A 14,936-nucleotide genomic window follows, 5' to 3' on the forward strand; every position below is an offset into this window, starting at 1 on the left:
ATTTAAAGATTTTTCTGTATTTTCCTGACTATGAAAATTGTACATTCACACTGAAGGCATCAAAACTATGAATTACCACATGTGGAATTATATACTTAACAAAAAAGTGTGAAACAACTGAAAATATGTCTTATATTCTAGGTTCTTCAAAGTAGCCCCCTTTTGCTTTGATGACTGCTTTGCACACTCTTGGCAGTCTCTTGATGAGCTTCAAGAGGTAGTCACCGGAAATGGTCTTCCAACAATCTTGAAGGAGTTCCCAGAGATGCTTAGCACTTGTTGGCCCTTTTGCCTTCACTCTGCGGTCCAGCTCACCCCAAACCATCTCGATTGGGTTCAGGTCTGGTGACTGTGGAGGTCAGGTCATCTGGCGTAGCCCCCCATCACTCTCCTTCTTGGTCAAATAGCCCTTACACAGCCTGGAGGTGTGTTTGGGGTCATTGTCCTGTTGAAAAATAAATAATGGTCCAACTAAACGCAAACCGGATGGAATAGCATGCCGCTGCAAGATGCTGTGGTAGCCATGCTGGTTCAGTATGCCTTCAATTTTGAATAAATCCCCAACAGTGTCACCAGCAAAGCCCCCCCACACCATCACACCTCCTCCTCCATGCTTCACGGTGGGAACCAGGCATGTAGAGTCCATCCGTTCACCTTTTCTGCGTCGCACAAAGACACGGTGGTTGGAACCAAAGATCTCAAATTTGGACTCATCAGACCAAAGCACAGATTTCCACTGGTCATGAAAATACAGAAAAATCTTTAAATGAGAAGGTGTGTCCAAACTTCTGGTCTGTACTGTATATATATATATATATATATATTTATTTAGTTATTTTTCTTTCTTTTTTTGAGGCTTTGATTGCTTCTTAATGCATTTCTTTTGTGGAATTGTGACCACAACGACGCAATTCTGAAATTCAGTAATTTTTTTTTAAATAGTTTTTACAGGTCGTGTTAATTTTAGAATAAAATGGATTGTATTTTTGTGGACACGTTGGTAATTAAGAAAAAAATCACACTTCTTTATTAGGGCTCTTTAACACGTTGAGTGTCCAGTACAAGTGGTGACAGTTTCCACACGTACCGGAGAGGAGGCACTGACACACATTCAGAAGAATGGGTCTGCGTACATGTCAGCACGTTTCCACAGACCGTGTGTCCATGTGCTCCACACACTGACGTGTCCATTTTCGGAGAGCAGCACGGATCACACAGACCCATTCAAGTCTATGGGTCCGTGTAAACACATGTCGCACACAGATGCCATCCATGTGACACGTACCAGCGCCTGGGAACCAGTGGACAGTGAGCACTATTCCCAAGTGCCGGGTGCTGAATGCTGCCCTCATCATGGTTCCCTGCCGGCACTGCGATCAGCACCAACAGGGGATAATGATGAGAGTAGTGTTCTGCTCCCACTGTATACACCTGTAAAAATAAGAAAAATCCTTATACTCACCTGTCCTAAATGTCCCCCGCTGTAATCCTCCTGACCGCTCATGCAGCGAAGTTGGGGAGAGTCACTCTCGCAGCGAGTGGACCCGCTGCACTCAGCGAATGGCGTCCTGTCACTCACTGAGGTCTAGGGCCCACTCGCTGCAGGAGTCATTCTCCCTGACTTCGCTGCATGAGCGGTCAGGAGGATTACAGCGGGGGACATTTAGGACAGGTGAGTATAAGGATTTTTCTTATTTTTACAGGTGTATACAGTGGGAGCAGAACATTAATTTTTCTATTAGACAACTACTCTCATCATGGTCCCCAGCTGGTGCTGATCACAGCAACCCCCAACCTCCGTGGCAAGGTAGGGATACTACTAGGCTAAAAAATAGGGTCAGTATCCCAGGTGTCCTTGTATGTGATATGTCTATTTGACAAACTAGACCCAATTACGGTTCGCTCTTAGCAACCAATACCCCTGATCCCCACTATTCAAGATATTTGTGAATTGAGTACCTTACTAGATAAGATTTGCATCCATTTAGTGTCTCCGTCATAATGACTCTTTACTGTCACACATAAGTATTTTTTTCACAATGGTGTTTTCATTATTTTTGAAGGTTCTATTAGGGTCAGTGAGGGCAAGCCGAGGTCACGGGGGGGGGGGGGGTGCCATATTACGGCAAGGTAGGGTAGCAACTAGGTCACAAGTAGGGCCAGTATCCCTATTGCTCACATATGTCTCCTCTACTTTATCATTTAGAAGCCTCCCTTTTTACTTATTTGTTTATTATAGCTGTTGTATACAGTAGGTGGGTCTTTTTTTTTTAGTGTTTAATATGCAAATTAGCCTGTCCTAGTACCAGCCTCTCCTACTGTACTTACACTCTTGTTTGAAAAAACTTTTTTTGATAAGGCAAAATGGGGTCAAATATTAATGAGCACCAACTAGAAAATAACCCTAAAAATAACGTTTGCTGCAATTAACTTAAAAATGTTAGTATATGCAAAATACTTTAACAAAGGGGACTATAAATTGGTTAATTGTAATATCAGGAACAATAACACACCAAAGCTGAAAGTCCTTAATAGGCCCTGTTTACCTAGGTTTCAGCTTTTGAGTATTGTTCCGGATACTGCAATTAACGCATTTATAGTCCCCCTTTTTTAAAGGACTTTGTATATACTATCATACTTCTAAGTGACTTGCATTCATTTTTTTAAGTCTTTTCTAGTTGGGTCTAACTGCACACAATATAAAACTTTTTGCCACATATAGCAAAAAACTTTTAAAGCAGGCGAGAAGTTCATTACAATACACTAGTAGGGCTGTCAAGAGAAATTGTTCCAGCTGGGGACCCAGAAGGTTCCTTTCACTGTGTGTGTATGTGTCTGTATAGATTACTGAGTCAACTCCACATCATTTGGCTTTAGATGGTTGTCCAAGAGTTTTAACATTGGTCTAACCTTGGAATAGGTCATCAGTGGCTGGGATTCTGACACACGATACCCGTCCTGTCTCTGCTGCAGCCAGAACTGTTGGGTGATGGAGCTGCTCCATATACTGTATTTCAATAGGGAATGAATGTGCAGGACGCTGCCACTATACAGTAGACACAGCAGCTCTGGAACGGGTCAGTTTTGGCCATCGCCAACACAGAACAGCTGATCGGCTGATCGGGTGCCAGGTTTCGCGTCACCACAGAACAGACATTGATCCTAAGGCTATCAATGTTAAAGTCGTGGATACCTCTAGAAACCAGTTCTCCATGCAGTACGACCTCCATGATTATTACTGTAACTAAAGTTACTATGTAACCAGTGCTGCAGCTAGATTCTGTTTGACTTGCTGGGAATTGTAGTGCTGCGCACAACCAGCAGGAAAAGTTTGTAGCATTTAGACATTTTTGTTTCACGTTGAAATCAACTCATTTTCCTATTTAATAATCTTTGCTTCGGTCCTGATCTGTGTGTGTGCGGTGCAGCGATCAGAGGCGGTAACAGCTCTCCAAATCTCCTCCAGCACCGGCAGATGTCACAGCAGCGGCAGATGTCACAGCTCCGGCAGATGTCACAGCACCGGCAGATGTCACAGCTCCGGCAGATGTCACAGCAGCGGCAGATGTCACAGCTCCGGCAGATGTCACAGCTCCGGCAGATGTCACAGCAGCGGCAGATGTCACAGCACCGGCAGATGTCACAGCTCCGGCAGATGTCACAGCAGCGGCAGATGTCACAGCTCCGGCAGATGTCACAGCAGCGGCAGATGTCACAGCTCCGGCAGATGTCACAGCAGCGGCACATGTCACAGCAGCGGCAGATGTCACAGCTCCGGCAGATGTCACAGCAGCGGCAGATGTCACAGCTCCGGCAGATGTCACAGCAGCGGCAGATGTCACAGCAGCGGCAGATGTCACAGCTCCGGCAGATGTCACAGCTCCGGCAGATGTCACAGCTCCGGCAGATGTCACAGCTCCGGCAGATGTCACAGCTCCGGCAGATGTCACAGCACCGGCAGATGTCACAGCATCGGCAGATGTCACAGCTCCGGCAGATGTCACAGCATCGGCAGATGTCACAGCTCCGGCAGATGTCACAGCAGCGAAGATGTCACAGCACCGGCAGATGTCACAGCAGCGGCAGATGTCACAGCACCGGCAGATGTCACAGCAGCGAAGATGTCACAGCACCGGCAGATGTCACAGCAGCAGCAGATGTCACAGCAGCAGCAGATGTCACAGCAGCGCAGATGTCACAGCACCGGCAGATGTCACAGCAGCGCAGATGTCACAGCATCGGCAGATGTCACAGCACCGGCAGATGTCACAGCAGCGGCAGATGTCACAGTAGCGGCAGATGTCACAGCACCGGCAGATGTCACAGCACCAGCAGATGTCACAGCTCCGGCAGATGTCACAGCACCGGCAGATGTCACAGCTCCGGCAGATGTCACAGCAGCGGCAGATGTCACAGCTCCGGCAGATGTCACAGCAGCGGCAGATGTCACAGCTCCGGCAGATGTCACAGCACTGGCAGATGTCACAGCTCCGGCAGATGTCACAGCACCGGCAGATGTCACAGCTCCGGCAGATGTCACAGCTCCGGCAGATGTCACAGCACCGGCAGATGTCACAGCTCCGGCAGATGTCACAGCACCGGCAGATGTCACAGCACCGGCAGATGTCACAGCTCCGGCAGATGTCACAGCAGCGGCAGATGTCACAGCTCCGGCAGATGTCACAGCAGCGGCAGATGTCACAGCACCGACAGATGTCACAGCACCGGCAGATGTCACAGCTCCGGCAGATGTCACAGCGCCGGCAGATGTCACAGCTCCGGCAGATGTCACAGCAGCGGCAGATGTCACAGCTCCGGCAGATGTCACAGCAGCGGCAGATGTCACAGCACCGGCAGATGTCACAGCAGCGGCAGATGTCACAGCAGCGGCAGATGTCACAGCACCGGCAGATGTCACAGCTCCGGCAGATGTCACAGCAGCGGAAGATGTCACAGCTCCGGCAGATGTCACAGCTCCGGCAGATGTCACAGCACCGGCAGATGTCACAGCTCCGGCAGATGTCACAGCAGCGGCAGATGTCACAGCTCCGGCAGATGTCACAGCTCCGGCAGATGTCACAGCAGCGGCAGATGTCACAGCACCGGCAGATGTCACAGCTCCGGCAGATGTCACAGCAGCGGAAGATGTCACAGCTCCGGCAGATGTCACAGCTCCGGCAGATGTCACAGCACCGGCAGATGTCACAGCTCCGGCAGATGTCACAGCAGCGGCAGATGTCACAGCAGCGGCAGATGTCACAGCTCCGGCAGATGTCACAGATCCGGCAGATGTCACAGCAACGGCAGATGTCACAGCACCGGCAGATGTCACGGCAGCGGCAGATGTCACGGCAGCGGCAGATGTCACAGCACCGGCAGATGTCACAGCAGCGGCAGATGTCACAGCACCGGCAGATGCAGCGGCAGATGTCACAGCTCCGGCAGATGTCACAGCAACGGCAGATGTCACAGCTCCGGCAGATGTCACAGCTCCGGCAGATGTCACAGCAGCGGCAGATGTCACAGCTCCGGCAGATGTCACAGCACCGGCAGATGTCACAGCATCGGCAAATGTAGAAATATCAGAAGATAACACCGAGGAGGGGGGAGTCCTGATCACAGGAGCTGACACTCTGAGAAAAGGGCAGTGCTAAAGAGCGGTGTGTAATGCTGCACTAGACGCCTGTACAGGGTATAATGGTGGATAATGGGGCAGAGGACTGGAGGGACAACCAACACTATCTGCAAGAAGAGCCGGACTGCCCAGCACCAGTACAGCGCACAGCTGAGGACAGGACACCAGGGGGCGCTGCACTGTCACCGGGGGAGGGGGAGAACGCGCTGACCTCATCACAGCTCCATCACCATCACTGATCCACAGAGCCCCGCCCCTGATCACATGGCGCCGACGTCATCACAGGTCCAACACCACCACTGAGCCCCGCCCCCGATCACATGGCGCTGACGTCATCACATGTCCATCACCACTGACCACAGAGCCCGCCCCCTGATCACATGGTGCTGACGTCATCACAGGTCCAACACCACCACTGACCACAGAGCTCCGCCCCTGATCACATGGCGCTGACGTCTTCACAGCTCCATCACCACCACTGATCCACAGAGCCCCGCCCCTGATCACATGGCGCTGACGTCATCACAGGTCCTGCAGTCTCGCCGTGCAGTGGGTGCAGCTGTTGTCTCTGGTGTCAGCCCTGCGCACAGGACGCGTTCACACGGCTGCGGTATCAGGTGAGGTGACAGCAGCCAGGACTCGGCTCTCACACACAGTCTGCTGCAGTCATGGCTTCCTCTTCCTCAGTCACACAGTGTCCGCCGGTGTTCTGCTCACTCCCTGCAGTCTCTGTGTCCCCTCTGTGACCGCAGACGTCTGAGTCCTCCCCGCGGTCCGCACACTGTCAGGAGCCTCCGTGTCACCTGCGTGTGTGTCACTGCTGCCGTCATATACGGAGGGGAAAGTATATACTACACGGATCCCCCCTGAGGAGGAGAAATAGCGCCTCCAAGTGGACAGCTCCTCCAGAAGACTCACTGAGGGCTGTGACCAGGCCGAGCGCAGACAGGGGAAGACTTTACTGGTTACACAGGTGGGAATCCTGCTCTGTGCCGTCATATTAGAGACCCCTAACCGTCTTCACCGACCCCCTATATTCATGAGGCCGGAAGAAACTGAGAGACTGTAAGAGAGCGCAAGCTGAGCGCTAACCGGAGGAAACCTGATGCCCCGGTGTAAAATACCTATTAATAATCTGTAATGTCACTGCACTACGAGTTCAGCTCCGGATGTGACTAACGATGATGTCCCTGTGATTACAGCCCCCCGATCATAAAGACCCCGAAGACCAGAGACCTTCACACCACCCAGATTTACCCCGAATGACGAAGCAAACATGGACGAAGAGAAGAATAACCGACCTCACCTTAGAGATCATCTCCCTGCTGAGCGGAGAGGTAAACTCTTCTATATTTCTATCATTATCTGCTGAGTGGAGAGGTAAACTCTTCTATATTTCTTTCATAATCTGCTGAGTGGAGAGGTAAACTCTTCTATATTTCTTTCATAATCTGCTGAGTGGAGAGGTAAACTCTTCTATATTTCTATTATCTGCTGAGTGGAGAGGTAAACTCTTCTATATTTCTATCATTATCTACTGAGTGGAGAGGTAAACTCTTCTATATTTCTATCATTATCTGCTGAGTGGAGAGGTAAACTCTTCTATATTTCTTTCATAATCTGCTGAGTGGAGAGGTAAACTCTTCTATATTTCTATTATCTGCTGAGTGGAGAGGTAAACTCTTCTATATTTCTATCATTATCTGCTGAGTGCAGAGGTAAACTCTTCTATATTTCTATTATCTGCTGAGTGGAGAGGTAAACTCTTCTATATTTCTATCATTATCTGCTGAGTGAAGAGGTAAACTCTTCTATATTTCTTTCATAATCTGCTGAGTGGAGAGGTAAACTCTTCTATATTTCTATTATCTGGTGAGTGGAGAGGTAAACTCTTCTATATTTCTATCATTATCTGCTGAGTGGAGAGTTAAACTCTTCTATATTTCTATTATCTGCTGAGTGGAGAGGTAAACTCTTCTATATTTATATTATCTGCTGAGCGGAAATGTAAACTCTTCTATATTTCTATTATCTGCTGAGTGGAGAGATAAACTCTTCTATATTTCTATCATTATCTGCTGAGTGGAGAGGTAAACTCTTCTATATTTCTATCATTATCTGCTGAGTGGAGAGGTAAACTCTTCTATATTTCTATCATTATCTGCTGAGTGGAGAGGTAAACTCTTCTATATTTCTTTCATAATCTGCTGAGTGGAGAGGTAAACTCTTCTATATTTCTATTATCTGGTGAGTGGAGAGGTAAACTCTTCTATATTTCTATCATTATCTGCTGAGTGGAGAGTTAAACTCTTCTATATTTCTATTATCTGCTGAGTGGAGAGGTAAACTCTTCTATATTTCTATTATCTGCTGAGTGGAGAGGTAAACTCTTCTATATTTCTACCATCTGCTGAGTGGAGAGGTAAACTCTTCTATATTTCTATCATTATCTGCTGAGTGGAGAGTTAAACTCTTCTATATTTCTATTATTTGCTGAGTGGAGAGGTAAACTATTCTACATTTCTATCATTATCTGCTGAGTGGAGAGGTAAACTCTTCTATATTTCTATTATCTGCTGAGTGGAGAGGTAAACTCTTCTATATTTCTATCATTATCTGCTGAGTGGAGAGTTAAACTCTTCTATATTTCTATTATCTGCTGAGAGGAGAGGTAAACTCTTCTATATTTCTATTATCTGCTGAGTGGAGAGGTAAACTCTTCTATATTTCTATCATTATCTGCTGAGTGGAGAGTTAAACTCTTCTATATTTCTATTATCTGCTGAGTGGAGAGGTAAACTCTTCTATATTTCTATCATTATCTGCTGAGTGGAGAGTTAAACTCTTCTATATTTCTATTATTTGCTGAGTGGAGAGGTAAACTCTTCTATATTTCTACCATCTGCTGAGTGGAGAGGTAAACTCTTCTATATTTCTATTATTTGCTGAGTGGAGAGGTAAACTCTTCTATGTTTCTACCATCTGCTGAGTGGAGAGGTAAACTCTTCTATATTTCTATTATCTGCTGAGTGGAGAGGTAAACTTCTATATTTCTATTATCTGCTGAGTGGAGAGGTAAACTCTTCTATATTTCTATTATCTGCTGAGCGGAGAGGTGAACTCTTCTATATTTCTATTATCTGCTGAGTGGAGAGGTAAACTCTTCTATATTTCTATTATCTGCTGAGCGGAGAGGTAAACTCTTCTATATTTCTATTATCTGCTGAGTGGAGAGGTTAAACTCTTCTATATTTCTATTATCTGCTGAGTGGAGAGGTAAACTCTTCTATATTTCTATTATCTGCTGAGTGGAGAGGTTAAACTCTTCTATATTTCTATTATCTGCTGAGTGGAGAGGTAAACTCTTCTATATTTCTATTATCTGCTGAGTAGAGAGGTAAACTCTTCTATATTTATATTATCTGCTGAGCGGAAATGTAAACTCTTCTATATTTCTATTATCTGCTGAGTGGAGAGATAAACTCTTCTATATTTCTATCATTATCTGCTGAGTGAAGAGGTAAACTCTTCTATATTTCTATCATTATCTGCTGAGTGGAGAGGTAAACTCTTCTATATTTCTTTCATAATCTGCTGAGTGGAGAGGTAAACTCTTCTATATTTCTATTATCTGGTGAGTGGAGAGGTAAACTCTTCTATATTTCTATCATTATCTGCTGAGTGGAGAGTTAAACTCTTCTATATTTCTATTATCTGCTGAGAGGAGAGGTAAACTCTTCTATATTTCTATTATCTGCTGAGTGGAGAGGTAAACTCTTCTATATTTCTATCATTATCTGCTGAGTGGAGAGTTAAACTCTTCTATATTTCTATTATCTGCTGAGAGGAGAGGTAAACTCTTCTATATTTCTATCATTATCTGCTGAGTGGAGAGTTAAACTCTTCTATATTTCTACCATCTGCTGAGTGGAGAGGTAAACTCTTCTATATTTCTATCATTATCTGCTGAGTGGAGAGTTAAACTCTTCTATATTTCTATTATCTGCTGAGAGGAGAGGTAAACTCTTCTATATTTCTATTATCTGCTGAGTGGAGAGGTAAACTCTTCTATATTTCTATTATCTGCTGAGTGGAGAGGTAAACTCTTCTATATTTCTATTATCTGCTGAGTGGAGAGGTAAACTCTTCTATATTTCTATTATCTGCTGAGTGAAGAGGTAAACTCTTCTATATTTCTATTATCTGCTGAGTGGAAAGGTAAACTCTTCTATATTTCTATTATCTGCTGAGTGGAAAGGTAAACTCTTCTATATTTCTATTATCTGCTGAGTGGAAAGGTAAACTCTTCTATATTTCTATTATCTGCTGAGCGGAGAGGTGAACTCTTCTATATTTCTATTATCTGCTGAGTGGAGAGGAAAACTCTTCTATATTTCTATTATCTGCTGAGCGGAGAGGTAAACTCTTCTATATTTCTATTATCTGCTGAGTGTAGAGGTAAACTCTTCTATATTTCTATTATCTGCTGAGTGGAGAGGTAAACTCTTCTATATTTCTATTATCTGCTGAGTGGAGAGGTAAACTCTTCTATATTTCTATTATCTGCTGAGTGGAGAGGTAAACTCTTCTATATTTCTATTATCTGCTGAGTGGAGAGGTAAACTCTTCTATATTTCTATTATCTGCTGAGTGGAGAGGTAAACTCTTCTATATTTCTATCATTATCTGCTGAGTGGAGAGTTAAACTCTTCTATATTTCTATTATCTGCTGAGAGGAGAGGTAAACTCTTCTATATTTCTACCATCTGCTGAGTGGAGAGGTAAACTCTTCTATATTTCTATCATTATCTGCTGAGTGGAGAGTTAAACTCTTCTATATTTCTATTATCTGCTGAGTGGAGAGGTAAACTCTTCTATATTTCTATTATCTGCTGAGTGGAGAGGTAAACTCTTCTATATTTCTATCATTATCTGCTGAGTGGAGAGTTAAACTCTTCTATATTTCTATTATCTGCTGAGAGGAGAGGTAAACTCTTCTATATTTCTATTATCTGCTGAGTGGAGAGGTAAACTCTTCTATATTTCTATTATCTGCTGAGTGGAGAGGTAAACTCTTCTATATTTCTATCATCTGCTGAGTGGAGAGTTAAACTCTTCTATATTTCTATTATTTGCTGAGTGGAGAGGTAAACTCTTCTATATTTCTATTATCTGCTGAGTGTAGAGGTAAACTCTTCTATATTTCTATTATCTGCTGAGCGGAGAGGTGAACTCTTCTATATTTCTGTTATCTGCTGAGCGGAGAGGTAAACTCTTCTATATTTCTATTATCTGCTGAGCGGAGAGGTAAACTCTTCTATATTTCTATTATCTGCTGAGTGGAGAGGTTAAACTCTTCTATATTTCTATTATCTGCTGAGTGGAGAGGTAAACTCTTCTATAGTTCTATTATCTGCTGAGTGGAGAGGTAAACTCTTCTATATTTCTATTATCTGCTGAGTGGAGAGGTTAAACTCTTCTATATTTCTATTATCTGCTGAGTGAAGAGGTAAACTCTTCTATATTTCTATCATTATCTGCTGAGTGGAGAGGTAAACTCTTCTATATTTCTATCATTATCTGCTGAGTGGAGAGGTAAACTCTTCTATATTTCTTTCATAATCTGCTGAGTGGAGAGGTAAACTCTTCTATATTTCTATTATCTGCTGAGAGGAGAGGTAAACTCTTCTATATTTCTATTATCTGCTGAGTGGAGAGGTAAACTCTTCTATATTTCTATTATCTGCTGAGTGGAGAGGTAAACTCTTCTATATTTCTATCATTATCTGCTGAGTGGAGAGTTAAACTCTTCTATATTTCTATTATTTGCTGAGTGGAGAGGTAAACTATTCTACATTTCTATCATTATCTGCTGAGTGGAGAGGTAAACTCTTCTATATTTCTATCATTATCTGCTGAGTGGAGAGTTAAACTCTTCTATATTTCTATTATCTGCTGAGAGGAGAGGTAAACTCTTCTATATTTCTATTATCTGCTGAGTGGAGAGGTAAACTCTTCTATATTTCTATTATCTGCTGAGTGGAGAGGTAAACTCTTCTATATTTCTATCATTATCTGCTGAGTGGAGAGTTAAACTCTTCTATATTTCTATTATTTGCTGAGTGGAGAGGTAAACTCTTCTATATTTCTACCATCTGCTGAGTGGAGAGGTAAACTCTTCTATATTTCTATTATCTGCTGAGTGGAGAGGTAAACTCTTCTATATTTCTATTATCTGCTGAGTGGAGAGGTAAACTCTTCTATATTTCTATTATCTGCTGAGCGGAGAGGTGAACTCTTCTATATTTCTGTTATCTGCTGAGTGGAGAGGTAAACTCTTCTATATTTCTATTATCTGCTGAGCGGAGAGGTAAACTCTTCTATATTTCTATTATCTGCTGAGTGGAGAGGTTAAACTCTTCTATATTTCTATTATCTGCTGAGTGGAGAGGTTAAACTCTTCTATATTTCTATTATCTGCTGAGTGGAGAGGTAAACTCTTCTATAGTTCTATTATCTGCTGAGTGGAGAGGTAAACTCTTCTATATTTCTATTATCTGCTGAGTGGAGAGGTTAAACTCTTCTATATTTCTATTATCTGCTGAGTGAAGAGGTAAACTCTTCTATATTTCTATCATTATCTGCTGAGTGGAGAGGTAAACTCTTCTATATTTCTATCATTATCTGCTGAGTGGAGAGGTAAACTCTTCTATATTTCTTTCATAATCTGCTGAGTGGAGAGGTAAACTCTTCTATATTTCTATTATCTGCTGAGAGGAGAGGTAAACTCTTCTTTATTTCTATCATTATCTGCTGAGTGGAGCGGTAAACTCTTCTATATTTCTATTATCTGCTGAGTGGAGAGGTAAACTCTTCTATATTTCTATTATCTGCTGAGTGGAGAGGTAAACTCTTCTATATTTCTATCATTATCTGCTGAGTGGAGAGTTAAACTCTTCTATATTTCTATTATTTGCTGAGTGGAGAGGTAAACTATTCTACATTTCTATCATTATCTGCTGAGTGGAGAGGTAAACTCTTCTATATTTCTATCATTATCTGCTGAGTGGAGAGTTAAACTCTTCTATATTTCTATTATCTGCTGAGAGGAGAGGTAAACTCTTCTATATTTCTATTATCTGCTGAGTGGAGAGGTAAACTCTTCTATATTTCTATTATCTGCTGAGTGGAGAGGTAAACTCTTCTATATTTCTATCATTATCTGCTGAGTGGAGAGTTAAACTCTTCTATATTTCTATTATTTGCTGAGTGGAGAGGTAAACTCTTCTATATTTCTACCATCTGCTGAGTGGAGAGGTAAACTCTTCTATATTTCTATTATCTGCTGAGTGGAGAGGTAAACTCTTCTATATTTCTATTATCTGCTGAGTGGAGAGGTAAACTCTTCTATATTTCTATTATCTGCTGAGCGGAGAGGTGAACTCTTCTATATTTCTATTATCTGCTGAGTGGAGAGGTAAACTCTTCTATATTTCTATTATCTGCTGAGCGGAGAGGTAAACTCTTCTATATTTCTATTATCTGCTGAGTGGAGAGGTTAAACTCTTCTATATTTCTATTATCTGCTGAGTGGAGAGGTAAACTCTTCTATAGTTCTATTATCTGCTGAGTGGAGAGGTAAACTCTTCTATATTTCTATTATCTGCTGAGTGGAGAGGTTAAACTCTTCTATATTTCTATTATCTGCTGAGTGGAGAGGTAAACTCTTCTATATTTCTATTATTATCTGCTGAGTGGAGAGGTAAACTCTTCTATATTTCTATTATTATCTGCTGAGCGGAGAGGTAAACTCTTCTATATTTCTATCATTATCTGCTGAGTGGAGAGGTAAACTCTTCTATATTTCCATCATTATCTGCTGAGCGGAGAGGTAAACTCTTCTATATTTCTATTATCTGCTGAGCGGAGAAGTAAACTCTTCTTTATTTCTATCACTATCTGCAGAGTGGAGAAGTAAACTCTTCTATATTTCTATTATCTGCAGAGTGGAGAGGTAATCTCTTCTATATTTCTATTATCTGCTGAGCGGAGAGGTAAACTCTTCTATATTTCTATTATCTGCAGAGTGGAGAGGTAAACTCTTCTATATTTCTATTATCTGCTGAGTGGAGAGGTAAACTCTTCTATATATCTATTATCTGCTGAGTGGAGAGGTAATCTCTTCTATATTTCTATTATCTGCTGAGTGGAGAGGTAATCTCTTCTATATTTCTATTATCTGCTGAGTGGAGAGGTAAACTCTTCTATATTTCTATCACTATCTGCAGAGTGGAGAAGTAAACTCTTCTTTATTTCTATCATTATCTGCTGAGTGGAGCGGTAAACTCTTCTATATTTCTATTATCTGCTGAGTGGAGAGGTAAACTCTTCTATATTTCTATTATTATCTGCTAAGCAGAGAGGTAAACTCTTCTATATTTCTATTATCTGCTGAGAGGAGAGGTAAACTCTTCTATATTTCTATTATATGCTGAGCGGAGAGGTAAGCTCTTCTATATTTCTATTATATGCTGAGCGGAGAGGTAAACTCTTCTATATTTCTATTATCTGCTGAGTGGAGAGTTAAACTCTTCTATATTTCTATTATCTGCTGAGTGGAGAGGTAAACTCTTCTATATTTCTATTATTATCTGCTGAGTGGAGAGGTAAACTCTTCTATATTTCTATTATTATCTGCTGAGTGGAGAGGTAAACTCTTCTATATTTCTATTATCTGCTGAGCGGAGAGGTAAACTCTTCTATATTTCTATTATCTGCTGAGTGGAGAGGTAAACTCTTCTATATTTCTATCATTATCTACTGAGTGGAGAGGTAAACTTCTATATTTCTATCATTATCTGCTGAGTGGAGAGGTAAACTCTTCTATATTTCTATTATCTACATAGTGGAGAGGTAAACTCTTCTATATTTCTATTATCTGCTGAGTGGAGAGGTAAACTCTTCTATATTTCTATTATCTGCTGAGTGGAGAGGTAAACTCTTCTATATTTCTATTATCTGCTGAGCAGAGAGGTAAACTCTTCTATATTTCTATTATCTGCTGAGTGGAGAGGTAAACTCTTCTATATTTCTGTCATTATCTGCTGAGTGGAGAAGTAAACTCTTCTATATTTCTATTATTTTCTGAGCGGAGAGGTAAACTCTTCTATATTTCTATTATCTGCTGAGCGGAGAGGTAAACTCTTCTATATTTCTATTATCTACATAGTGGAGAGGTAAACTCTTCTATATTTCTATTATCTGTTGAGCGGAGAGGTAAACTCTTCTATATTTCTATTAT

At 42.3% G+C, this 14,936-nt stretch overlaps 1 protein-coding gene across 5 annotated transcripts in view; it reads left to right on the forward strand.

The window, feature by feature from the left end:
• Positions 1-6,096: 6,096 nt before the first annotated feature.
• Positions 6,097-14,936, forward strand: part of LOC141258722 (uncharacterized) — a 53,255-nt gene continuing 44,415 nt past the window's right edge. For 3 of the 5 annotated variants that reach the window (XM_073673766.1, XM_073673769.1, XM_073673770.1), the window contains exons 1-2: positions 6,097-6,252; positions 6,838-6,972. In XM_073673766.1, coding sequence (XP_073529867.1) covers positions 6,898-6,972 — 75 coding nt within the window. In that variant the 5' untranslated portion in view covers positions 6,097-6,252; positions 6,838-6,897. The other 2 variants (XM_073673768.1, XM_073673767.1) reach the window with 2 other exon arrangements.

Source organism: Phyllobates terribilis, unplaced genomic scaffold, assembly GCF_046119375.1.
Source record: "Phyllobates terribilis strain yellow unplaced genomic scaffold, ASM4611937v1 Scaffold_3__8_contigs__length_932513732, whole genome shotgun sequence".
NCBI lineage: Eukaryota > Metazoa > Chordata > Amphibia > Anura > Dendrobatidae > Phyllobates > Phyllobates terribilis.